Here is a 27621-nt window from a genome sequence, read left to right as displayed (position 1 = left end):
GACAGCCAAGCAATTTCAAAGTGAATTTATAGACATGATTTCAACATTTGTTAAAGCAAACTTGTAGTCAGGATCGAGTATGGCTGTATTTTAACGTATTTAATGTGATGTGGGCTAGGATCTGCGAAGGAAAGAATGCCTACAGACGTCAAGAAATCAAACTGTTCTTGCTCCTAATAGAGGCAGAACGTACAAAGGGCTAGGTAAACACGTAAAAACTAGGGGCTGCAGGATTACAGAGTGTGGCAATAATAATTTAGGGTACTAAGGAAGATTTTCTGGAAGAGTCTATATTCGGACAAGGATCGTATATGGGGTCTTTTGCATTCTATGGCTGTCTAACAATGGCATATCCAACCACGAAGTGTAGAGAAGCCACGGCGTTTGCACCAGTCTTTGCAAATACACGCATTTTGCCGCCTCCTGCGGTAAGTAATGTACTAGGAGGAACCTTGTTTGCTGTCTGTAACTTGAGCATTTTCATCCTTGCTCCTTCTCTTCACTGGGATTAGAAATTACTTCAAAAACCGCCGGCCTAAGGAAACGACGCAAACAAAACTAGGCACCCCCTTCATCTGAGAACTGGAACTCGCGCGGCTTTTCCTTCCTTAGCCAGGAACCGAGAGTTTTCCCCCCGCCCCACCGGACCACCCGCGGCACGCTGGGCGGCTCCCCGCCCCCGCCCCCCGAGCGCTCCGCCCGCTTTTTCCTTCCGGCGCTTTCCGCGCGCGGCCTCCCGTGCGCCCCCTGCTGGCGCGCGTCTCGCTCCCGCGCTCCGCCCTCACTCAGCGCAACCGGCGTCGCTGTTCCGCCAGCGCGGCTCCAGGTCAGCGGAGCCATGTTCCCCCTGCTGCTGGTCCTGCTCACCGGCCTCGGCGGGCTGCACGGGGGCCGCAGTGAGTCCAGAGACCTTTCCCCTGGCTTTGTTCGGTCGGGGGGTTGCTCTCGTTGGTCCAGGATCCAGGCCCAGTGCTCCCTCCCGCCCCTCGCCCTCGCCCCCCACAGCCTCCCGACCCTTGGCCTCGAGGTCTGCAGCTGAGGAGGCAGAGAGGCAGCCTCCGGGCGGAAAATCTTTTCATTTCCGTGGGGTGGTTTCCTTGTCTGTAAAACGGACAGAAAGGACAGGTGTGGCCCTTTTCTACCTACGGCAGTCTGCTCTTCTGGAAGTAATTGCATCGCCATGAAGAAGCTGTTTATCAATGAGTTCCCGATTTGGTGACCGCCGTCCTCCACCTTCTCCGTGGAAAATTGCAGACCACCCTTGTATTCAGTATTCTGTATCTTTTTTTCCTGCAGGGATCCCAGTTTCTTGATGCACCCGTGTTTTCTTATTTCCATACCTCTTTTACAAAACTGTAATTTGTTACTGTTACCTAGTCAAACCGCCCGACTGTCTGTGTGTGTGTAGAGAATAAAAAGTTAGGATTTGACAAGGCTTAAGAAATTTATCGGTAAGAATGACCGAAGGACAGCAGAAAGGAAAAGCAGATGCATAGAGTATAAGAAAAACTTGGTAATGTAGAGAAACAAATGAACTGGGTTTAGAAATGAATAATGCAAGATTACAAGTATCACAGTAACTCTGCTTATTTTTTGTTTTAGATCCTCATAAAACGTTTCTGCAGACCACAGTTCCCGAAAAGATTTCAGCATCCGAGGCAATAGAAGATCCAGAAAATAATGTAATTGGGAAAAAATATTTTTATTTCTTAAATTGTGTTAAGTTGCTTTTAATATCAAGACCCTTGTAGCTGAAGGTGGGCTCCGGCTCTTGGAGGCACAGCTGACCACTCAGACCAGGTTCACAAGGAGGAGCATTTTGATGTGTGTTCGTGTGTGTGACTCTGTATTTGTGTGTTTCTGTTGAGGATGAAGGATTCTAAGGAGGGTCCACCAGGGCCAGCACTAGGGAGAGGCAAGCAAAGTGCTTGACTCAGGTGCAGAATTTAAGGGAGTGGCAAAAAACTGGGATTAGGGTGAGGCTGAATGAGGTTAGACAGGGTCAGATCCTGTCTATCTTTAAGATATTGATATTTTTTTCCATCACGGAAGTTTTGCATTAATTTTGATTGTTTAAAGTATTGCATTGAAATAGTATTTATCTTGATTACTGAGTTTTCTGGGCCCCGCCCCTAGTCCTAGGCCTGCGGATTTGCCCGCAGCTACTTACCTCAACTTTCAGTTAGTCAGGGAAGAGCTGAAAGTGATCAGTGAGTGAAAGAAGGATCAGCTGATTTTTCAAGTTAAGAGACAGTCTTGTGTCAGCTTTTCATCCGTAGCTTGGAGGGCGACAATTTTCTCGGTGTTGTGTTTAGAGGCCTCTAGATACCAATTAAATAAGCTTCCCACGCATTTTGCCTAGTTGTTCAACTTTTTTTTTTTTTCCCCAATTGCATGTGGAGATAAACTGATTTGGGAATGTCAAAAGTTCTTCATTTTGGCCAGTGTAATTTTAAATCATCTTGGGTAAAATGGACCCGTTTAGATATTTACAGGATGAGGGTCCACAGGTGTTAAACATAGGGCCAGCTGATGTTACTTCTTTGATAGTGGCAGTGGATTTTAACCTGGCACTTGAAAATTTGCTTGCAATTTTGGAATCAAAAGATATTTCTGGTAGTTGTGCGTTCAGCTAGACGTTTGGGCAGAAAGACTGCTGATACACAGAGTGGAAAACCATTACAGTGCCTGCTACAATTCTTACATCTTCTTCCTCTGAATTTTTCTTAATCCCTCAAATTTGTTATATGACCTTCTTTGGTACTGTAGGAGGAGATCATTTATTTTGTTTGCCTAGCTGTTAGTATGTGCTGGTTTATATTTGACTTTCCACCATTTTTGATGTTTAGTGAACAATTGCAAACTGCACAAAGAGCTTCAAAAGGACTTTTTCCTCAGTTGAGGAGTTTCTACTGTTAGCAAATTCATTACAAAATTTGCACTTGCCTTTTTGACATTTTGGGGTTTAAATATACACATATAAAATATAGGTAATAGTTCCAAGACATTTCAAAAAGAATTGAAAATATTGAATTTGAAAATCTTGCAGCTGTGTCAGTGAAACTGTCACACGTTCAAACTCATAACTAATCATAAATGAGCTGAACTGTTGAAAAGATTGTGAACCTGTGAACAAACTATAAACTGAACTTGATATGTTATTTAAAAAAATGGGGAACTTCCCATTTGCCTGTAAGGACCAGTTGTAAACACAGTCTTTCTGAAGAAAGCCAGAGTTAATGTTATATAAGGTTTTGGGAAGCCTGGTGTCAGGGAGCCATGGGCTTTCAGAAGTTAGAGTGTTTAGGTGTTGGCAGGCTTTCAGCTGTGTTAGTGCAGTTAGTACAGGAAGACTACTTGCTGGCCTTCTCACTTTCAGAATCCTCATCAGTGCAGCAGTGTCAGAGGAGGGAGGCACTTACTGACTCCTATCTAGAAGCTGTGGCTGTCACTGATTGGCTGACTTTCAGAAACTTGGGGCTGTCATTGATTTGCTAACTTGCAGAAGCTAGTTATTTGAGTGTGGCTCTTGTAGCCACATGCCATTGGTAGTTTGATAGGGATTGCACTGAATCTGTAGATTGCCTTGGGTAGTATGGTCATTATAACAATATTAATTCCTCGAATCCATGAACACAGTATATCTTTCCATCTGTTTGTGTCATCTTCAGTTTCTCTCATCAGTGTCTTATGGTTTTCTGAGTGCAGGTCTTTTACCTCCTTGGTTAGATTTATTCCTAGGTATTTTATTCTTTTTGATGCAATTGTAAATTGGATTGTTTTCTTAATTTTTATTTCTGATAGTTTATTGTCAGTGTATAGAATGCAACAGATTTCTGTATATCAGTTTTGTATCCTGCAACTTGACTGAATTCATTTATTCTAATAGTTTTTTGGTGGCCTCTTGACGATATTCTATATATAGTATCATGTTGTATGGAACAGTGACAGTTGTAGTTCTACCATTTCAGTTTGATTTTCTTTTATTTATTTTCTGTCTGATTACTCTGGCTAGGCTTTCCAGTACTATGTTGAATAAAAGTGATGAGAGTGAGGATCCTTGTTTTTTTCCTGGTCTTAGAGGAAAAGCTTTCAGTTTTTCACCATTGAGTATGTTAGCTGTGGGCTTGTCAGATATGGACTTTATTATGTTGAGGTATCATAAGTGATGTTGAGTTTTGTCAAAAGCTTTTTCTGCATCTATTGAGATGATCATATGACTTTTACTCTTGAATTTGTTAATGTGGTGTATCACAGTATTTGATTTGTAGATATTGAAATGTCCTTGTATCTTTGACGTAAATCCAATTTGATCATGGTGTATGGTCCTTTGAATTTTATTGTTTAATTTGGTTTGCTAATATTTTGTTGAGGATTTTTGCCTCTATGTTCATCAGTGATGTTGTCCTATAATTTTTTTGTGTGTGTGTGATGTCTTTGTCTGGTTTTGATATCAGGCTGATGCTGGCTTCATAGAATGAGTTAGGAAGTGTTCCTTCCTCTTTAATTTTTGGGAATAGTTTGAGAAAGACAGGTGTTAACTCATCTTTTAATGTTTGGTAGGATTCATCTGTGAAGCTATCTGGTCCTGGACTTTTGTTTGTTGGGAGTTTATTTAAATTACTGATTCAGTTCATTACAATTCTATTCATATTTTGTATTTCTTCTTGATTTAGTCTTGGTAGATTGTACATTTCTAGGAATTTATCCATTTCTTCTGGATTGTCCATTTTATTGGTGCGTAATTGTTCACAGTACTCTCATGATATTTTGTAGCTCTGGTGTGTTTGTTATAACTTCTTTTTTATTTCTGATTTTATATGGGCCCTCATTTTTCTTGATGAGTGTGGCTAAAGTTTTATTGATCTTATTTATCTTTTCAAAGCACCAGCTCTTAGTTTCATTGATTTTTTTTTTTTTAAGTCTCTATGTCATCTATTTCTGCTCTGATCTTTTTGTTATCTTTCCTTCTACTAACTTTGGGTTTTGTTTGTTCTTCTTTTTGTAGTTCCTTTAGTTGTAAGGTTAGGTTGTTTATTTGAGATTTTGTTTCCTGAGATAGGCTTGTATCACTAGAAACTTCCCTCTTAGAACTGCTTTTGCTGCATTCCATAGAATTTGGATCACTTTGTTTCCGTTTTCATTTGTCTCCAGGTAGTTTTTGATTTCCTATTTGATTTCCGCAGTGACACATCAGTTGTTTAGTAGCATATTGTTCAGACTCTACGTGTTTGTGTTTTTTGCAGTTTTTTTCTAGTTTTGATTTCTAGTCTCATACCTCTGTGGTTGGGAAAAGAAATGCTTGATGTGATTTCAATTGTCTCAAATTTACTGAGACTTGTTTTTGGCATAATATGTGATCGATTCTGGAGAATGTTTCAAGTGCATTTGAAAAGAGTGTGTATTCTTTTGCTTTTGGATGTAATGTTCTGTAAGTATCTCTGAAGTGCATTTTGTAATGTGTTATTTAAGGCCAGTGTTTCCTTATTAATTTTGTGTCTGTATTATTTGTCCACTGATGTAAGTGGAGTGTTAAAAACCTTACTGTTATTGTGTTACTCTCAATTCTTCCTTTTGTGTTTGTTAGTATTTGCTTTATGCATTTAGGTGCTCCTGTGTTGAGTGCATATATATTTACAATTGTTATATCTTCTTGTTGGCTTGATCCTTTTATCATCTGTGCCATTGGACTGTTTTTCCTATTTTGACCCATATTCCACTGCCTTAATTACCATAGCTTTATTAGAAGTCTTAATATAAGTTAGTATAGGTACTCCTACTTTTCTTTCAAAACTTTAAAGGTGTCATTCCATTGCCTTCTGGTGTCCATTGTTTCAGTTGTAGAGTTACACATTATTTATTTATTTTTTTAAATTTTATTTATTTTTTATACAGCAGGTTCTTATTAGTTATCTATTTTATACATATTGGTGTATATATGTCAATCCCAGTCTCCCAGTTCATCCCACCACCACCCGCCCCCCGCCACTTTCCCCCCTTTGTGTCCATATGTTTGTTCTCTACATCTATCTCTATTTCTGCCTTGCAAACCAGTTCACCTGTACCATTTTTCTACATTCCACATATATGCGTTAATATACAAAATTTGTTTTTCTCTTTCTGACTTACTTCACTCTGTATGACAGTCTCTAGATCCATCCACACATAATTTATTTAGAATTATTTTGAAAGTAATGGGTCATTTGTCTCTTACTGATTTTTGAGTATGTTCTCTTTGTCTTTTGTTTTAAATGTTTGAGCATGACATGCCTAGGTTTACTTTCTTTGTGTTCATCCTGTTTTGGAATAATAGAATATTTTGAGACTGTGGGTTGATATCTTTCATAAGCTTTGAAAATATCAGCCATGAATTTTTAAAATGTCATTTCTTTCCTAGTCTTATCTCTATCATATTTTTTTGGACTATAATTACATGATTGTTAGACATTTTTAATTGGTCACATTTCTCTTGTTTTCTTTTTCATATTTTTCTCTCTGTGTTTCAATCTGGATATTTTCTACTGACCTATATTCCTGTCACCAATCTTATCCCCTGCTATGTCTAATATTCTCTTATACCCTTTTATTGAATTTTTAATAACAGATATTGATTTTTTCTTCTGTGAAATCAGAAATTTATTTCTGATTTTAATTCCTTTATTAAAGATTCTATACTTCTACTGAAATTCTCCATCTTCTTCTCATTTTAATCATGGTCATTTTATAGATATTACTGTGGCTTTGTTATTATTCTCTATTTTTTATTTGTTTTTTAAAAAATTTGATCCTGTTCTTTAGCATTTGTTGTAATTTTTTAATGGAAAAAATGGTGTATTCATTTACTAGAGCTCCCATAACAAAGAAACACGAAGAGTGTGGCTTAAACAGCAGAAACTTACTGTCTCATAGTTTTGGAGGCTAGAAGTCCAAGATCAAGGTGTTCGCAGGGTTGGTTCTTTTAGGGACTATGAAGGGTGGATCTGCTCCAGGCCTCTGTCGTTAGCTTATAGATAGATGTCTTCGTATGAATCTTCATGTGGGATTCTCCTGTTGTGTATGTCTGTGTCCAAATTTACTTTTTTTTACAAGGATACCACTCACATTGGATTAGAGCCCACACTAATGACCTCTCCTTAACTTGATTACCTCTGTAAATGCCCTGTCTCTGAATAAGGTCACATTCTGAGTTACTGAGGTTAGGAATTCACATGTAAATTTGGATGGAGGGAGACACAGTTGAACCCAAACAGTTGGATGCTGTGTATGAAAAGTTGTAGAAGCTCTGGATGATGTCTTTTTTGAGTTTTTCTCTCCTGTCAGTTTTGTGCATTTCTTGTTAATTGCATCCTAGTTTTGTTGTTGTTTTGCTTTGTAAGACGTGGATTTTAAATTTTATTGGTGCTATCATATTCCCCTTTATTTTTCATCATATTTATTTAATAAGAAGGCATTTTTAGAGGGTGCAATTTTCAGGTCCCCTCAAGATTCCACTTAGACTTCTTTGTAGCGTGCCTTTCAAATGATTCTCCTCAGAACATTTATCTGCTGCAACGAATCTTGCTCTGTTCTAATAGAAAGTTAAAGACCTGAAAACTTTTAAATGGCTATTTCTCTTGCTAAAATAAGTTTTTTAAATTAACCAAATAAATAATTTAATGAATCTTATATTTTCTGTTATCTTCTAGAGGGTTCTCTAGACATGTCTCTGCCCTTCCTCTATCCTCTCCTACCTTCTATTCCAGAGGAATTTCATTACTTGCATTCGATAAAGTGCAATGGTACTTATTGTGTTATCTTGCTAGAGATGTAGTAGATTTCTTGTAGTTCTATCTTTTAGGAGTGTCTCTTCCAATGAGCAGGAAAATTTACTTCCCAGGAGGGCTGGGAGTAAGCAAGCAAAGGTTTCTCTCAAGTGAGGTGGGCGTCGTGGCATTTGCCTTGGGCATGGTGAATTGGTGGTGTGTGTCTAAGCCAAAAGATAATTATCAGCAAGCTTGTCCCTCAGATATGTGAGTAACAGTGAATAGGAGGCAATTCAATTCAGAATCCTGAAGATTCAAATATCCACATGGGAAGGGAAGCACATATGATAGTTATATATTATTACTAATTTTGTCAGTTTTAAAAGCATAACTTGAAGAAAACATTTTTTGCATATATTATTTACAAGTGTTGAAATTTTTTTGGATGCTCATGTACAGGTTGCTTATATCATTACAATAGAAGGAAAACCATATTTTATCCATCTCAAAAAGCAGTAAGTAATTATTTTATCTTTTCAAATTTTAATTTTTTGGTTTCTTGATTTTTAAAAATAATTACAAATAGGGTTATTTCAATTCAAATGTATATTTGATACATATATACATTTGACACTTATTGTATATCAGTTATTGGGTAAAGTCGTAGGCATACAAAAGGCAATAAAACATGGGCACAGGTAAATAATTTATAATATAGAAGGATATATTCAAACACATCAATAGAGAAATGGAGAATTGTTTTATAATGCGTTAAGATAAATGTGTAGATAGTATTCTTTGGAAATCAGAGAAGGCTTTTTGGAAAGGGATGACTTGAGTGAAGATACTTAGTTAGCTCTGTAAACAAGTGGGGTAGTGTTGGGGGACATTCTGTTTCAAGGAAATCATGTGCAGGTGTGAGACAGACTCGATTTTTGTGGTGTGCAAAAAGTAGTGTGAATGACTGAAGGACGTATTTATTGAGGATAGAAGTAAAACATTTTGGAAAAGTAGGCAGGAGACGGACTGTAGAAGATCTAGAATGCCATGATAAGGGTATTAGAAGCCAAAATGTTTTTAAGCGTGTACTTATATAGGTCCATTGAGTCTTTATAGGCAGTTTCTGAGGAGGTAAAAGTGGAAGTAAGGTGTCTAATTATATGATTATATAATAGTTTAGGTGAGTGATGATAGTGGCTTGAACAATGATCATAGCGCTGGAAAGAAAAATTCAGTAAACCTTGAGGATAGATTTGGTAGAATGATTGGGAAACAGTGAGGAATCTTGGATAATTTAGTTGTTGCTTAAGAAAATTGGTAGGTTATAGTGTAATAAAATGAGGGATATTAATGAAGGAGATATTTATGTGAGGAAGGGGTGAGTTTGGTTTGCATTGCTTATAAGATATTCAAGTGGGTTTTTTTTCCCTTAGGTATATGAATGTAGGGATTTGAATCTCTAAGGAGAGATTGACAATAGGGATATAGATTTAGCAGTAATCAATAGTTTGGTGTAATTTTTTTTAATGAGAGCTTACAGAGTGCTTACAAATATACTGGTGGCTAAAGATGGAATCTTGGGAAAGACCAATATTTCTCTTTTCGGTTCAACCAAAAGAGATCAAGCTAGAAGGGTCAGGGAGGTAGGAAGAGAAGCAGAAGAGTGATGTGTGATGTAAATTTAGTGATTAGAGTGAGTGGTCACAGTTTTCAAAATGATGCTAGAAGTCCAGTGCAATGATAATTTTAAAACTGTCTTTCGGATTTGACATTCTGGTGGTTATGAATCTTTTCCAGAGCAGTTCAGGGTGAATAAGAATTGACAAAGCGAAGAAACTGTGTGTAGACTACTCTTTTGGTAAAATCTGTTGAGAATGGAAAATATGTAGGGAATAGCTAGAGGAGGACACAGGGCCAAGGGAGAGTTATTTAGGACGATAATGACTTGACAGTAAACTTTCAATAGTGTTAAGATAAAAACCAGTAGAGAGGAAGAGTTTGAAATTACAGTACCAATAAAGTATGTATCTTCAATACATGGCACAGAATAGGATGCATAGCACAAGTGTTTGCTTTGAACAAAAGAAGTAGTCATTCTCTGGGAATAAATATAAGGAGTGAGGATGGGTACAGGTGATCTGATGAGGTGACATGGAAGTTATTGAGATGATTGACAGGAGTGGTGTCAAGTTTTTGAATAATTACTGCGGAGAATGAAAGAAAATTCAGACCAAGGTTATTGGTAAGAACTTGGTACTTAGTTAAGCTTAGTGAGTAAGAATTTGTAGTGATGCTAAAAAATCTTTCAAAATTCTGTCCTAACCCTACATTTTAATTTTGAGATTCAAATTTAAAATATGGAATTAATGAGCAATAATGACAGAGAATTGAAAGTTCTTTGTTGGAAATTGAGACCTATGTTATTTCACTATTTGATATTTCTAGCAGTTTGGGTCGTTCATTATCATGCATTTTAGTATGATGTGTCACTATAATTAAAATGCCTCCCTCTACCCCTAATTTATTGTAAGTGACAAGTACTGGGGCAATAGGATATGCCAAGATAATTGGCACTACTTTAAATTCCTCCCTCAAAAGGAAAATTGGTATTATGAAAAATAATTTTTCTATGTCTTCTGTTCACAATTTGACCATGTTTTGGTGATTTCTGCCTAGATCATTTTTATCTTCAGCTTCTGTTGTTTATTCTTATGACAAACATGACACCCAACATTCTCAGCCTTTGTTAGCTCAGGTAAGACTTAGGTATTTTGTTACGGATTTCTTATTCTGGATTTTCTTTAAAAATACAAATATTATGAAAGTTTAGAATATTATTTTACACATTCACTGAAATCGAATAATGTGGACTAGTTCTTATTTCTACCTGGCACAACTTCATTGGGTAATGGCCACTCATATTAAAGTACTAAGGTAGTGAAAGTAAAAAGTATAAGTGAGATATCTGGGATGTCCATTTCAAAAAGAACTTATCCATTTGTTTTTCTCTGTGTATTTTTTTTCAGATGGATTGCAATTATCATGGATATGTTGCAGGTTTTCCAAATTCTCTTGTATCACTCAACATTTGTTCAGGACTCAGGTTGTAGCCTGTTTAAAGACATTCCATTTGCCAGTATTAGATCTTGCTAGTCTATAAGCTGATCCTTTATGTATCTTTTCTAGTTCTACAGTCACCTTTGTTATTTCAGTTCCCAAAGGCGTGAACCAGAATTACTGATAAAATAAAGTGTGTCACCCCAGCAGCATCCATTCCAGATGGGAGGCGACTTGTTGATTCTAACAGGATATGCTGCTTGAGGCTTTGAGCAATCTTGAGTGTAGGAGGTGCTGATTGGGTCTCTCCATACTAATCTAGTTTTCCCAAATTCTTTATGTTTTTACTCGTGTCTTAGTTTCCTAGAATGGTTTACAATGTGGAATGCCTGAGTCTGACAGGTACTTTGGCTCTGCTCATAGTCTTTCTTAGGCAAATAGCACCTTTAACTCAGCCACACAAATAAATGATTTAAGACACGAAGTGTCAGAGGAGAGGTGGAGATTTCAAAGAGAAGAAAGGGACCTAAGACTAAGGAAAAGAGTGCCTATGGCTCCTAAAGGTTGGCTTAGAAAATCAACACCCTAGGTAGAGGTCTTAACCCATTTAAGCACATGGATGCATGCCACTAACCTGCTTTCTTTAAGATAATCAAAATATTTTTATTAGGATATTTGTAATAAAAAGCCATACATATACTGTGTTATTACTGGTCCAGTTCTGGAGCAACACCTCAAAGAATAAAGAGATAAATAGAAAAACTAAGGTGACTTTAAAGGTAAAAAAATTTTTGGCCAACATCAACATTTCTCATAGTTTCAGAAGAATCATATCAGATTTGTTTTGATTATTTTAACATTCAGGGGAATATTGCAGTTTAAAAACATCTCATATGGAATTGAACCAATGGAAGCTGTATCAGGATTCATGCACATGATTCATGAAGAAAAAAATGATATAACTAATATTCCTCTGTTATGGGAAAATGACACTTATCTCTATGATAGCTCACAGTATCAAGTCAGAAAAAGTTCAGAAGTAAGTGTGGACTGTTTAATTTAAAATTTTTCAGTATAATTTTATGAAATGAAAAATACTTTCAGAGCAAAATTTGGTGATATGCAAATTTTAAATTTGTTTTACTTTTTCATGATGGCTCTGCATGACTTTTCAAACGGATGGAGAATGAAATTAAGTTCTTTGTTATGCTTGTTATTAATGAAAGTTTAGCAAAAACTTAGGTAATTAATCTTGGAAACAGATATGTGAATATAAGATTAAATAAAGCAAAAAACTAATTTTCTCATGTGGGCATTTGGATAATTAATGTAAATTATTCCTTTTCCTCAATTATTCTGGTAATTTAGGTGAAAATAATATGTGATCTAGATTTCTAAATGAGTCTTTGTTAATGCGAGAATTCAGAAATGAATAATATCAGTGGCTTACATAAGGTACATGTAAAGCAAACTGATGAATTCTTCCTCCACAAAGACCTGTAAGCTGCCATAAATAACTTTCCTGGCTCTAGTGAACTGCCCATGATTGTAAACTTTAGTAATATTTTTCTAAACTACATTGTTTGTCAAAAGTAGTTTCTAATAATTGGTTAGCAGAAAATCTGCACACGTGGAAGACTACTATGAAAAATTATCACAAGGCTAAGGAAAGGAAACTTTTATGTTATAAACTTAATATTTCTAATTTCAGCTATTGCAAAAATCGAAATATACCTGGGTTCTTGTATAGCTTGGAGTCTCATTGAAAATTCTTATTAATCACAGGCATGCTTTGGACTGGAATTTTCTGAATAGTACATAAATTTTGTAGTTGAAAATCACCTTAATATGTAATCAGTAGCAACACATCTCTCAGTTTATCTCTGAACATAATTTCAATAGAAGGCAAATTTTTGGAAATTTCTCAAGACTCATGTTGTATGTTTTTCAGAGACCTGGCTATTTCAAGTTATTCCCCCGATATCTTGACATGTATATTGTTGTGGATAAAAATCTGGTAGGTTCTTTTTTTTGCATTATTATTTTTAAATGATTTAACAATCGTCTTTAACCTGATTTCAAGGATATAATAAAAATGTTAAAACCATTTTTTGATAAAAGTTTATTTTGCTTTTGCAATGAATGAATTCTTAAAAATTGTGAATACACCAAGTTTTTGTTAATTCATTTATTTTGTATTCTGGGCTCTCTAATTGCTTTTGTAAAGTGAACTATCTTTTCATTTTCTGAAGCTTGACAGCTATTTTTCTTTTTTTCAAAAGGACTGCATCCTCAATGGAAGCATAGATTAAAACTCCTCCAAACCCTACCCCCGCATACAATAATATCTAATTGCCTCAGCCTAATTGGAAGGGTAGTCTACAAAACAGATATGCCGCTCCTCTTAAGCAAAGGGAGAAAACAAGTTATCTGTTTTGTTCTAGCTAAGTTCTAGGGGAACAAGTTATGTTTTGTTCTCCTAAGTTCAAGGTAAATGAAATGACAGAAAATGAACAAAATTCTCATATTGAGGATGCATGACTGTACTTCAGGTCTTGTATAGGTTTGGGTTTTGCATTTATACAGCATAGGCAATTAGTAGATTCTAAGCTATGAGGCTACCTTTGTCCCAGGTTGGTAGATCTGAGGGCAGCTAATGGAAGCAAGTAGTATTTCTCTCTGGAGGAATGCAACTTCAAGCAGGATTCCTACAGATTAATATCAGCCATATATGAGCTCAAAATCCATAAGAGAATTAGCCACCATGTACAAGGATTAGCAAAACAAAAACTCATAGGTTAGACCCACAAAATTTTGAGATATTAAAATTTTAAGATATAAGTTATAAAATAAAGATATTTTTTCCCATAAGGAAGTCATTGGTTCTGAAGAGGTGAATATGAGGCAGGGAAGCTGAGCTAACGCTTGGCAGAGGTGACAGAAATTGAAGTGTATGACTCATTAAAGAGTTGATAGGTTTTTTAGTGTGGCTAAGCTGACCCAGTACAAAGTCAACACATGCACTAAAATCACAGTCTTACAAAATTACAAAGCAATTAGGAGTAGGAAAGCAGAATTTTAAGCATAATCAACAAAAGGAAAGCAATAAAGGGAAATAAAAACATACATTAAACGTTTGTTTCATAAATGTGGAACAAATTAAAAGCTAATTAAGATAAAATATTTCAACTCAAATATGTAAGTAATTATATTAGATGTAGAGGGACTAAGTACTGCAGTTAAAATCCAAAGATAAATTTTAATTAAAAGCAAAGGCAGAGTATGATGTAAGACACACACACACACACACACACACACACACACGTACATACACACTCTGCTTACAAATGACATATCAAAAATATATGTCATGAAAGTAAAAGATTATAAAAATATACCATAAAAACAAATATTCTCAAAACTTGTTTAGCTAGATTAATATCAGACAAAGTAGACTTTAAGATAAGTGTAAGTTATCTTTTACTGTGTAGCATACCACTCCAAAATTTAGTGGCCTAAACCAATAACCATTTATTTATTTGGTTGGGAGCCCAGAGATGTTTTTGGACTTTTATCAATCTCAGACCCTTTTTATCTAATCTGGTGGCCTTTTATTGATACAGTATCTTAAAACCTTTGTAGTCTTCTTTCTTTTCTCTTCTCTTTTTTTTCTTTTTACAGGATTACTTTTTAACCACCTGTTTTTCCTCACACAGAAAATGCTCTTTACTAAGATTTCAAAGACATAGAGATACAGTTTAAAAGGTTTTAACAACTTCATTTAAACAAAATATACGTTGCTATGTGGTTACCAGTTGGCAGGTATGAGGATTAACTGCGACCTTTGTGAAGCCCAGTGGGGAGCTTGCAAAAGAAGTTCTCCTAGTGTCTTTTCTTGAAATAGCCCACCAGTGTGAAATCACCCATTTCTTGAATTGTTTTCTAATGAAGGAGTATAGAGTATTATGTTTGCTTAGCGTAATGTCCTAAAGTTTTTTCCATGTTGTAGCATGTGACAGGATGCCCTTCTTTTTTAAGGCTGCATAATATCCCATTGTGTGCCTATACAATATTTTCTTTATCCAGTCACCTGTTAATGGACCTTTGAGTTTCTTCCACCTTTTGGCTATTGTGAATAATGGTGCAAGGAACATGAATGTGTAAATGTTTCTTTGGGATCTTTCATTTTTAAATGTTTGATAGAATTTTTTAGTGAATCTACCTGGTCCTAGATTTTACTTTATGATGTGGTTTTTGATTACTGATTCATTTTCATTACTTACTCATTATTGATCTAGTAATATCTTTAGTATTTTTGTGTATTTCAGTCTTGGTGTGTTAGGTTTCTAGGAATTTATGTTTTTTATATTATCCAATTAGTTAGCATATAATTATTCATAGTAGTCTCTTATAATCCTTTTTATTTTTGTGATATCAGTTGTAATGTCTTCATTTTCATTTCTAATTTTAGTTATTTGTATCTTCTCTTTTTAAAATTTTTTTTATATTATATTGAAGTATAGTGAATTTACAATGTTGTGTTAGTTTCAGGTGTACAGCCAAGTGATTCAGTTATACATATACATATATCTATTCGTTTTCATATTCTTTTCGTATATAGGTTATTACAAGATACTGAATATAACTCCCTGTGCTATACAGTAGGTCCTTGTTGATTATCTACTTTATATATAGTAGTGTGCGTATGTTAATTCCAAACTCCTAATTTATCCCTCCCCACCTTTCCCTTTTGGTAACCATAAGTTTGTTTTCTATGTCTATGAGTCTGGTTCTGTTTTTTAAATAAGTTCATTGGTACCATTTTTTTTAGATTCCACATAATGTGTGTTATCATATATTTGTGTTTCTCTGTCTGACTTACTTCACTTAGAATAACAATTTCCTGGTCTATCCATGTTGCTGCAAAGGGCATTATTTCATTCTTTTTATGGCTGAGTAATATTCCATTGTATATATGTACCACATCATCTTTATCCATTCATCTGTTGATGAACATTTAGGTTGCTTCCATGTCTTGACAATTGTAAATAGTGCTGCAGTGAACATTGTGGTGCATGTACCTTTTTGAATTATGGTTTTCTCTGGATATATACACCCAGGAGTGGGATTGCTGGATCATATGTTAGCTCTCTTTTTAGTTTTTTAAGGAACCTCCATATGTTCTCCATAGTGGCTGCACCAATTTACATTCCCACCAATGATGTAGGAGGGTTCCCTGTTCTCCACACCCTCTTCAGCATTTATTGTTTGTAGACCTTTTGATGATGGCCATTCTGACCGGTGTGAGGTGATACCTCATGGTAGTTTTGATTTGCATTTCTCTAATAATTAGCGATGTTGAGCATCTTTTCATGTACCTTTTGGCTGTCTATATGTCTTCTTTGGAGAAATGTCTATTTAGATTTGCCCATTTTTTTTTTTTAATTAATAGTTACTTTATTTATTTATTTATTTATTTTTAGCTGTGTTGGGTCTTCGTTTCATGCAAGGGCTTTCTCTAGTTGCGGCAAGCGGGGGCCACCCTTCATCGCAGTGTGCAGGCCTCTCACTATCGCGGCCCCTCCCATTGCGGGGCACAGGCTCCAGACGCTCAGGCTCAGCAGTTGTGGCCCACGGGCCCAGTTGCTCCGTGGCATGTGGGATCCCCCCAGACCAGGGCCCGAACCCGCGTCCTCTGCAGTAGCAGGTAGACTCCCAACCACTGCGCCACCAGGGAAGCCCGATCTGCCCATTTTTGATTGTGTTGTTTATTGTTTTGATATTGAGCTGTGTTTGTATATTTTGGAGATTAATCTCTTGTCGGTTGCATCATTTGCAAAAATTTCCTCCCATTCCGTGGGCTGTCTTCATTTTGTTGATAGTTTCCTTTGCTGTGCAAAAGCTTTTAAGTTTAATTAGGTCCCAATTGTTTATTTTTTTTTTATTTTCATTACTCTAGGAAGTGGATCAAAAAAAGATCTTGCTGCCATTTATGTCAGTTCTGCCTATGTTTTCCTCTTACATTTTAGGTCTTTAATCCATTTTGAGTTTATTTTGCTGTATGGTGTTAGAGAGTGTTCTTATTTCATTCTTTTACACGTGGCTGTCCACATTTCCCAGCACCACTTATTGAAGAGGCTGTCTTTTCTCCATGGTATATTCTTGCCTTCTTTGTTGTAAATTAATTGACCATAGGTGTGTGGGTTTATTTCTGGGCTTTCTATCCTGTTCCATTGATCAATATTTCTATTTTTGTGCCAGTACCATACTCTTTTGATTAGTATCGCTTTGTAGCATAGTATGAAGTCAGGGCGCCTGATTCCTCTAGCTCCATTTTTGTTTCTCAGTATTGATTTGACTATTCAGGGTTTTTTGTGTTTCCATACACATTTTAAGATTTTTTGTTCTAGATCTGCCAAAAATGCCATTGGTAATTTGATAGGGATTGCATTAAATATGTAGATTGCCTTGGGTAGTATAGTCATTTTGACAATATTGATTCTTCCAATCCAAGAACATGGTATATCATTCTATCTGTGTCATCTTTGATTTCTTTCTTCAGCATCTTATAGTTTTCAGACTATAGGTCTTTTGCCTTTTTAGGTAGTTTTATACCTAGGTATTTTCTTCTTTTTAACGAGATGGTAAATGGGATTGTTTCCTTAACTTCTCTTTCTGATCTTTTGTTGTTAGTGTATGGAAATGCAATAGATTTCTGCATATTAGTTTTGTATCCTGCAACTTTACCACATTCATTGATGAGCTGTATTAGTATTCTGGTAGCATTGTTAAGATTTTCTATGTATAGTATCATGTCATCTGCAAACAGTGACAGTTTTACTTCTTCTTTTCCAGTTAGGATTCCTTTTGGTTTCTTCTTCTTCTCTGATTCCCATGTCTAGGACTTCTGCAACTATGTTGAATAAAAATGGCAAGAGTGGACATCCTTGCCTTGTTCCTGGTCTTAGAGGAAATGCTTTCAGTTTTTCACTGTTGAGAATTATGTTTGCTGTGGATTTCTCATATATGGCCTTTATTATGTTGAGGTATGTTCCCTCTATGCCCACTTTCTGGAGGGTTTTTTTTATCATAAATTGGTGTTGAATTTTGTCAAAAGCTTTTTCTGCCTCTATTGAGATGATCATATGGTTTTTATTCTTCACTTTGTTGATGTGGTGTATAACACTGATTGATTTGTGGATATTGAAGAGTCATTACATCCCCGAGATAAATCCCACTTGACCACGGTGTATGATCCTTTTAATGTATTGTTGGATTTGGTTTGCTAGTGTTCTGTTGAGGATTTTTGCATCTATGTTCATCAGTGATATTGGCCTGTAATTTTCTTTTTTTGTGGTATCTTTGTCTGATTTTGGTGTCAGGGTGATGATGGCCTCATGGAATGAGTTTCAGAGTGTTCATCCCTCTGCAATTTTTTGGGAATATTTTCAGAAGGATAGGTATTAACTCTTCTCTAAATGTTTGATAGAATTCACCTGTGAAGCCATCTAGTCCTGGACTTCCGTCTGTTGGGAGTTTTTAAATTACAGTTTCAATTTCGGTACTTTGTGATTGGTCTGTTCATGTTTTCTATTTCTTCCTGCTTCAGTCTTAGAAGGTCGTACCTTTCGAAGACTTTGCCCATTTCTTCTAGGTTGTCCACTATAGTGATATATACTTGCTTTTAGTAGTCTTTTATGATCCTTTGTATTTCTGTGTTGTCATTTGTAACTTCTCCTTTTTCATTTCTGATTTTATTGATTTGAGCCCTCTCCTTTTTTTCCCTCATGAGTATGGCTAAAGCTTTATCAATTTTGTTTATCTTTTCAAAGAACCAGCTTTTAATTTCATTGATCTTTTATTGTTTTCTTCTTCTCCATTTCATTTATTTCTGCCTTGATCTTTGTGATTTCTTTCCTCCTACTAACTTTGGGTTTTGTTTGTTCTTTCTCTAGTTGCTTTAGGTGTAAAGTTAGGTTGTTTATTTGAGATTTTTCTTGTTCCCTGAGGTAAGATAGTATTGCTATAAATTTGTCTCTTAGAACTGCTTTTGCTCTGTCCCATAGGTTTTGGATCATCGTGTTTTCATTTTCATTTGTCTCTAGGTTTTTTTGATTTCATCTTTGATTTCTTCAATGATCCATTGGTTGTTTAGTACCATATTGTTTAGCCTCCATGTGTTTGTGTTTTTTGCAGTTTTTTTCTTGTAGTTGAATTCTAATCTCATAGTGTTGTATTCAGAAAAGATGTTTGATATGATTTCAGTTTTCTTAAATTTACTGAGGCTTGCCTTATGGCCCAAGATGTGATCTATCCTCAATAATGTTCCTTGTGCACTTGAGAAGAATGTGTATTTGCTGCTTTTCTATGGAACACTGTATAGATATCAATTAAGTCCACCTGATCTAATGTGTCATTTAAGGACTGTGTTTCCTCATTGATTTTCTGTCTGGATGATCTCTCCATTGTTGTAACTGGGGTGTTAAAGTCCCCCACTATTATTGTGTTACTATCAATTTCTCCTTTTATACCTTTTAACATTTGCCTTATATATTGAGGTGCTCCCGTGTTGTGTGCATATATATATATATGTGTGTGTGTACAATTGTTATATCTTTCTCTTGGATTGATCCCTTGATCATTATGTAGTGTCCTTCTTTGTCTCCTGTAACAGTCTTTATTTTAAAGTCTATTTTGTCTGATATGAGTATTGCTATTGCAGCTTCCTTTTGATTTCCATCTGCATGGAATACCTTTTTCCATCCCCTCACTTTCAGTCTGTACAGGTTTCTAGATCTGAAGTGAGTCTCTTGTAAACAGCATATACATGGGTCTTGTTTTTTATCTGTTCAGCCAGTCTATGTCTTTTGATTGGAGCATTTAATTCATTTGCATTTAAGATAATTACCAATATGTGTGTTTTTATTGCCATTTTAAAAATTGTTCTGGATTTTTTGTAAGCTGTTTTTCTTCCTTTTCTCTTTTGTTCTCTTTTCTTGTGATTTGATGACTATGTTTAGTGTTGTGTTTGGATTCCTTTTTATTTTTTGTGTGTATATCTAACGTAGTTTTTTGGTTTATGGTTTCCATGAGGTTTTGATACAGTGGTCTATATATATAAAAGTTTGTTTTAAGTTGGTTGACTGTTAATTTCAAGTGCATTTCCAATATCCTGAATTTGTATTCTCCTCTTCTCATGATTGCTGGTTTTGATATCATATTTTTGTGTGGATGATTTCTTGACTATGCTACATGTTTGCCTTTACAGGTGAGCTTTCCCATTTGTTTTCTTTTTTCTAGTTGTTGCCTTTTCTTTTCCGCCTAGAGTTTTTCCTTTAGCATTTGTTGTAAAACTGGTTTGGTGGTGCTGAATTCTTTTGCTTGTCTGTAAAGCTTTTGATTTCTCTGTCAAGTCTGAATGAGAGCCTTGCTGGGTAGAGTATTCTTGGTTATAGGTTTTTCCCTTTCATCACTTTAAATACATTGTGCCACGCCCTTCTGGCCTGCAGAGTTTCTGCTGAAAAATCAGTTGATAATTTTATGGGGATTCCTTTGTATGTTTTTTGTTGCTTTTCCTTTGTTGCTTTTAAGATTTTCTCTTTGTCTTTAATTTTTGTCAATTTGATTAATATGTGTCTCAGCGTGTTCCTCCTTGGTGTTGTCTTGTATGGGACTCTCTGCCCTTCCTGGACTTGGGTGACTTCTTTCCCATATTAGGGAAATTTTTGGCTATTATCTCTTTGAATATTTTCTCAGGACCTTTCTCTCTTTTCTCCTTCTGGGACCCCTATAATGCGAATGCTGTTTTGTTTAATGTTGTCCCAGAGGTCTCTTAGACTGTCCTCTTTTCTTTTCATTCTTTTTTTCTTTATTCTGTTTTGTGGCAGTGATTTCCACCATTCTGTCTTCCAGCTCACTTATCTGTTCTTCTGCCTCTTTTATCTTGCTACTGATTCCTTCTAGTGTATTTTTCTTTTCAATTATCGTATTGTTCAACTCTGTTCTTTAGATCTTCTTGATCTTTCTTAAACATTTCTTGTATCTTCTCATTCTGTGCCTCCTTTCTTTTTTCGAAATCTTGGATCATCTTTACTATCATTACTCTGAATTATTTTTTCAGGTAGATTGCCTATCTCCACTTCACTTAGTTGTTTTTCTGGGGTTTTATCTTGTTCCTTTGTCTGGAACATATTCCTCTGCCATTCCATTTTGTCTGACTTTCTGTGTTTGTGGTCTCTGTTCGAGAGCCTACAGGATTGTAGTTCTGCTTCCTTCTGGTGTCTGCCCCCTGGTGGGTGAGGCTGTTCTAAGAGGCTTGTGCAGGCTTCCTTGTGGGAGGGTCTGGGTCCTGCCCACAGGTGTGTGGAGCTGGGTCTTTTCCCTCTGGTGGGCATGGACATGTCAAGAGGTGTGTTTAGAGCAGCTTTGGGCTCAGGACTACTTTAGGCAGCCTGTCTGCTGATGGGTGGGCTGTGTTTCTGCTCTGTTGGTTGTTGGGCCTGAGGCATCCCAGCACTTGAGCCTACAGGCCATTGGGTGGGGCCAGGTCTTGCTGTCAAATGGCCGCTTCCAGGAGAGCTCACCCCAATGAGTACTCCCAGGTACCTCTCTCACCAGTGTCCGTGTCACTACAGTGAGCCAAAGCCATCCCCCACCTCCCCAGGAAATGCTCTAAGGCCAGCAGGTAGGTCTTGCCCAGGCTCTTATGAAGTCACTGCTTTTTCTCTCAGTCCCAGTGCACACAAAAACCTGGGAGGAGAGGCTTCCTTTTCCTGATGAGTAACTCATTGAGACTGCTGAACTCATCCATCCGTCATACTCCATGAGGGCCATGGGAGCCTTTCAAATCTGTATCTTCTCTTTTTTTAAAGTAAATGTGGTTGTTTTCTTAATTTCTCTTTCTGCTAGTTCATTGTTACTGCATAAAAAGACTATAGATACCTGTATAATGATTGTGTACCTTTATTGAATTTGTTTCAATAAATTTGCAACTTTATTGAATTTGTTTATTAGTTATAATAGGTTTTGGTGGGGTCTTTCAGGTTTTCTATATGTAAAATTATGCCATCTGCAAATAGGTCAGTTTTACTTCTTCTTTCTGATTTGGATGCCTTTTACTTCTTTTTCTTGCCTGATTGCTCTTCCTCAAACTGTGTTGAATAAAAGTGTGATAGTGGGCATCTTTGTCTTGTTCTTGATCTTGGAGGGATAGCATTCTATTCTTCAGCATTGAATATAGTGTTTGTTTGGGTTTGTCATATATGGCCTTTATTATATACATTTTACTGATAGTTTTTATCATATGGATGTTAAATGTTGTCAAAAGCTTTTTCTGCATCTATCGAAATGATCATATGGTTTTTATTCTTCAGTTTGTTAATGTGGTGTATCATGCTAATTGATTTCTGGATGTTGAACCATTTTTGTGTCCCTGGAATAAATCTCACTTATTCATGGTGTATGATCCTTTTAACGTATTGTTGTATTTGGTTTACTAATGTTTTGTTGAGGATTTTTGCATCTATATTCATCAGAGATATTAGGTTTTAATGTACTTTTTTGTGTGTTGTACTTGTCTAATTTTAGTAAAAGGGTAAGGTTGGCCTTGTAAAATGAGTTAGGAAGCATTTCTTCCTCCTTAATTTTTTGGGAACAGTTTGAAAAGATTGGTATTAAAGCTTCTTTGACTGGTAGAATTCACCTATGTGGCCATTTCACCGTGGACTTTTGTTTTTTGGGAGTTTTTTTTATTACTGATTCAGTCTCCTTACTAGTGATTGGTTTATTCAGATTTTCTATTTCTTCATGATTCAGTCTTGAAAGGTTGTATAATTCTGAGAATTTGTCCACTTGTATGTTGTTAAATTTCTTGGCATATAGCAGTTCATAGTATTCTCTCAAAATCCTTGTGTTTCTAAGGTATCTGTTGTAATTTCTCTTCTTTTGTTTCTGATTTTCTCTGAGTGTCTCTCTTTTTTCTTAGTCTAGCTAAAGGTTTGTCTTTTTTTTCAAAGAACCATCTCAGTTTCGTCAATCTTTTCTATTGTTTTATTAGTCTCTTTCATTTATTTTTGCTCTGATCTTTATTAATTCCTTTTTTGTCTACTGACTTTTTGCTTCACTTTTGCTTCTTTTTCTAGTTCCTTTAGGTATGGGTTAGGTTGGTTCTTTGAGATTTTTCTTAATTTCTTGAGGTAATCTGGTGTTGATATAAACTTCCCTTTTAGTACCGCATCCCACAGATTTTGATATGTGGCATTTTCATTTGTCTTCAGGTAATTTTTGACTTCTCCTTTGATTTTTTCTTTGATCCAATAGTTGTTCAAAGAATGGTGTTTAGTCTCCACACATGTGTGATTTTCAGGGCTTTCTTCTTGTAGTTGATTTCTTGTTTCATAACATTGTGGTTGGGATAGATGCTTGATATGATTTTAATTTTCTTAAATTTATGGAGACTTGTTTTGTTTCTCAACATATGGTCTGTCCTTGAGAAAGTTCCATGTGCACTTGAGAAGAATGTGTATTCTGATGCATTTAGATGGAATGTTCTGTACAAATCTATCAAATCCATCTTGTCTAATGTTTCATTTAAGGCCACTGTTTCCTTGTTGACTTTAGGTCTGTTAATAATTGCTTTATATATTTTGGTTCTCCTATGTTTGGTGCATACATATTAATAACTGTTATGTGTTCTTGATGAATTGTTCCTTTTATCATTATATACCGTCCATTTTTGTCTCTTGTTACTTTTTTTGACTTGAAGTCTATTTTGTCTGTTATGAGTATGGCTACACTCATTTTCTTTTGGCTGCCATTGGCTTGGAGTGTCATCTTCCATCCCATCACTTTGAGCCTATGTTTGTCTTCAGAGCTAAGATGTGTCTTCTGGAGGCAGCATATTACTGGGTCTTGTTTCTTAATCCATTCAGCCACTCTGTGTCTTTTGGTTGGTAAATTCAATCCATTTACATTTAGGGTGATTATTGATCAATGAGGTCTTCATAGTGCTGCTTTTGTTTTCTGGCTGCTCTGTATCTCCATTGTTTCTTTTTTCTTGTGTTTCTGTTTGTCATCTTGGTTTGGTGGTTTTCCATGATGTTCTTCTCAGTTTCCTTTTTTTTGTATTTTATGTCTCTGTTCTAGATTTATATTTCGTGGTTATCATGAAGTTTGTATAAAACAACTCATAGACAAAATAGTTATTTTTCTGCTGGTAGCATCTTATCTTCATTTGCCTGTATGAGTTCCATTCTTTTCCTCTTTCCTTTTTGTGTTTGTTATCTCAAATTATCTATCCCTTTTTATGTAGTGAGTTTGTTACCAAATTGAATTAGCTATAGTCATTTTTCTACTCTACCCAGCTGCCTTTAACCTTTATTCTATGAAGTGCTTAACAACAAATTCTAATACAGGGGTGCAATTTTTAAATTCTGTTTGTCTGTATATCATTTTACTCAAAGTTTTGTGTGCTTTTGCCTTTTCATTTTAGGTAGAAGAGCTCCTTTCAACATTTCTTATAAGACATGTCTAGTGGTAATGAACTCTCTCAGCTTTTGTTTGTCTGGGAAAGCCTTTATTTTTCCTTCATATCTGAAGGATAACTTAGCTGGATAGAGTATTCTTGGCAGACAGTTTTCAGATTTAATATTTTGAGTATGTCATTCCACTCTCTCCTGGCCTGCAGAGTTTCCACTGAGAAATCTGCTGATAGCCTAATGGGGGCTCCTTGTAGGTTACCTTTTCTCCCCTGCTGCCTTTAAAATTTGTTCTTTGTCATTGACTTTGTCAATTTTAGTATAATATGTCTTGGAGAAGGTCATTTTGAATTGATATAATTAGGTGTTCTCTAAGCTTCATTGACTTGTATATCCAGTTCCTTCCCCTTGTTTGGAAAGTTCTCAGCTATAATTTCTTTAAGTAAATTCTGTAAAGTAAATCTCCTTTCTTCCTCTCTTTTCCATCTGGGATACCCATTTTCCTCATGTTGCCCTTCCTAATGGAATCAGATAGTTCTCACAGAATTTCTTCATTTTTTCCATCTTGTTTCACTCTCCTCTTCTACCTGTATCATTTCTAGTTTTCTATATTTGAGCTGGCTAATTCTCTCTTCCATATGGTCTGTTCTATTTCCAATGCTTTGTAATGAATTCTTCATCTCATTTATTGAATTCTCTAGCTCCAGAATTTATTTATTTGTTTTATTTTTTAAGAGCTTCAATCTCTTTGGTAAATTATTCATTCTGTTCATCAATTTTATTTTTTAACTCACTGGAATGCTTTTCTTAACTTTCCTTTATGGGGTGGGAGATGGGATTGCAGGCAGTGCCTCTGCTGTTCCTCTGGTTTCACCCCCACTATGTGTTCCAGTCTGCCCACCTTTACCTTATAGATGTGTGGAATTCTCCAGCATCCTGGTGTGTTGGGCACAGGAAACTTTGTTGTGTTATGGATATTTTACTGGTTGTGATTGAGGGGGGAGACAAACAGAGCATTTCATGTTACCACGATACTGGCATCGCTGTTTCATGTGTGCTTTAGAAGAATGTATATTTGTATATTCTGCCTTGTTGAGTTTAGTGTTTTGTATACCTATTAGGACAATTGGTCTATAGTGTTTAAGTTTTCTACTTCCTTATTGATCTATGTCTGTTGTTCTAGCTATGCATTGATTTTGATGAATGATCCTTTTAAAGAGTTGCTGAATTTTATTCACCATTTTGTATCAATATTCATCAGGTATATTGGCCTATAGTTTTAATTTTTTTCTTGTAGTGTTCCTTTCAGGCTCTGTTATCAGAGTAATGTTTGCTTCATGAAATAAGTTTGGGAGGGTTCCCACCTCTTTGATTTTTTGGAAGAGTTTGAAAATAATTAGTGTTAATTCTTTAAAGTTTTGGTAAAATTCATCAGTGAATCCATCTAGTCCTGGTCTTTTCTTCACTGGGAGACTTTTTATTATTGATTTAATCTCCTTAATAGTTATTGATCTGTTCAGATTTTATTTCTTTCTGTTTCATTCTTGGTAGGTTGTATGTTTGTAACAGTTTCCCATTTTCTGTAGGCTGTCCAGTTTGTTGGCATATAATGGTTCATAGTAGCCTCTTATGATCCTCGTATTTCTGTGTTATCTGTTGTGATAGCTGTGGTCTCATTTTTAATTTTGTTGATGTGGATCCTTGCTCTTTTTTTCTTGGTTATTCTAGCTAAATATTTGTCAATTTTGTTTACCTTCTGAACAACAAAAATCTTAGTTTTGTTAATCTTTTCTATAATTTTCCTTTTCTCTTTTTCATTTATTTCTGCTCTAATCTTTATTAATACTTTCAATAACTGCTAATTTTCAGCTGAGCTTCTTCTTTTATTACTAGTTCCTTGAGATGTAGTTAGGTTGTTTATTTGAGATCTTTCAGTTTTCTTGATGTGTAGTCATTTATAGCTGTAAACTTCCCTCTTAGAAGTGCTTTTGCCATATCCCATAAATTTTGTTATATTTTATTTCCATTTTTATTTGACTCAAGATCTTTTCCCTCCAGTTATTTTCTTATTTGAGCCGTTGATTGTTTGGGAGTTTTGTTTAATTTCCATGTATTCTTCAGTATTCCAGTTTTCCTCCTGTTATTGATTTCTAGATTGTTACCATTATGATCAGAGAAGATTCTTGCTATGATTTCAGTCTTCTTGAATTTGCTAAGACTTATTTTGTAGCCCTACATGGTGTATCCTAGAAATTGTCCCATTTGCACTTGAGAAGAATGTGTATTCTGCTGTTGTCAGATAGAATGTTATGTATATAGCTGTTAGGTAGATTTGGTCTATAATGTTGTTTAAATCTGCTGCTTTCTTATTGATTCTCTGCTGGATGAGATATCCATTGTTAAAAATGGGGTATCAAAGTTTCCAAGTATTGTACTGTTGTTTATTTCTCCTTTTTAGTTCTGTTAGTATTTGCTTTATATATTTTCATGCTCTGATGTTGTGTGCATAAATATTTTCAATTGTATCTTTTTGATGGATTAACTCCTTTATCGTTATGATTATATTAATAAAATACACTTCTTTGTGTTACCATTTTTAGTTTAATTTTTATTTTGTCTGAAATAAGTTTATTTATCCTTGGCTTTTTGTGGTTACCATTAGCTTGGAATTTCTTTTTCCATCCCTTCCTTCTTAGTCTGTTTTTGTCTTTAACGCTAAACTGAGTTTGTTATAGGCAGCATATTATTGGATCTTCTTTTTTTCTGTTTAACATTCTGTCTTTTGATTGGAGAATTTAATCCATTCCCATTTATAATTACTGATTGGTAAGGACTTACTGCTGCCCTTTTGTTAATTATATTCTGACTGTTTTGTAGAGCCATCATTTCTCACTTCTGATCCTCCTGTATTCTTTTGTGATTTGATGACTTTTAGTATCAATATGCTTTGACCATTTTTGTCATGTTCTTTTGTGTAACTATTACAGTAATTCCCCTACATACGAACAAGTTCTGTTCCAAGAGTGCATTCTTAAGTCCAATTTGTTTGTAAGTCCAACAAATTTAGCCTAGGTACCCAATTAAGACAATCGGCTATATAGTACTGTACTGTAACAGGTTTATGATACTTTTTACACAAATAATACATAAAAAACAAACACAAAAAATAAAACTTTTTTAATCTTATAGTACAGTACCTGGAAAAGTACAGTAGTACAGTACAACGGCTGACATATGGGGCTGGCATCGAGTGAACAGGCAAGAAGAGTCAGTGGACTGGAGAAGGGAGAGGAGGTGGGAGATGGTAGAGCTGAAGGATCATCAGCAGTAAGAGACAGGGCAAGCTA

At 35.6% G+C, this 27621-nt stretch overlaps 1 protein-coding gene across 1 annotated transcript in view; it reads left to right on the top strand.

The window, feature by feature from the left end:
- Positions 1-822: 822 nt before the first annotated feature.
- Positions 823-27621, top strand: part of LOC132356533 (disintegrin and metalloproteinase domain-containing protein 5-like) — a 152673-nt gene continuing 125874 nt past the window's right edge. Inside the window, exons 1-7 of the mRNA XM_059909383.1 lie at positions 823-896; positions 1603-1682; positions 8202-8257; positions 10419-10497; positions 10769-10845; positions 11664-11838; positions 12751-12816. Coding sequence (XP_059765366.1) covers positions 839-896; positions 1603-1682; positions 8202-8257; positions 10419-10497; positions 10769-10845; positions 11664-11838; positions 12751-12816 — 591 coding nt within the window. The 5' untranslated portion in view covers positions 823-838. The remainder of the gene's footprint in view (positions 897-1602; positions 1683-8201; positions 8258-10418; positions 10498-10768; positions 10846-11663; positions 11839-12750; positions 12817-27621) is intronic.

The sequence above is a fragment of the Balaenoptera ricei genome, chromosome 21 (genome assembly GCF_028023285.1).
Source record: "Balaenoptera ricei isolate mBalRic1 chromosome 21, mBalRic1.hap2, whole genome shotgun sequence".
In the NCBI taxonomy this organism is placed as follows: domain Eukaryota; kingdom Metazoa; phylum Chordata; class Mammalia; order Artiodactyla; family Balaenopteridae; genus Balaenoptera; species Balaenoptera ricei.
This window is presented reverse-complemented; position numbering and strand designations above follow the sequence as displayed.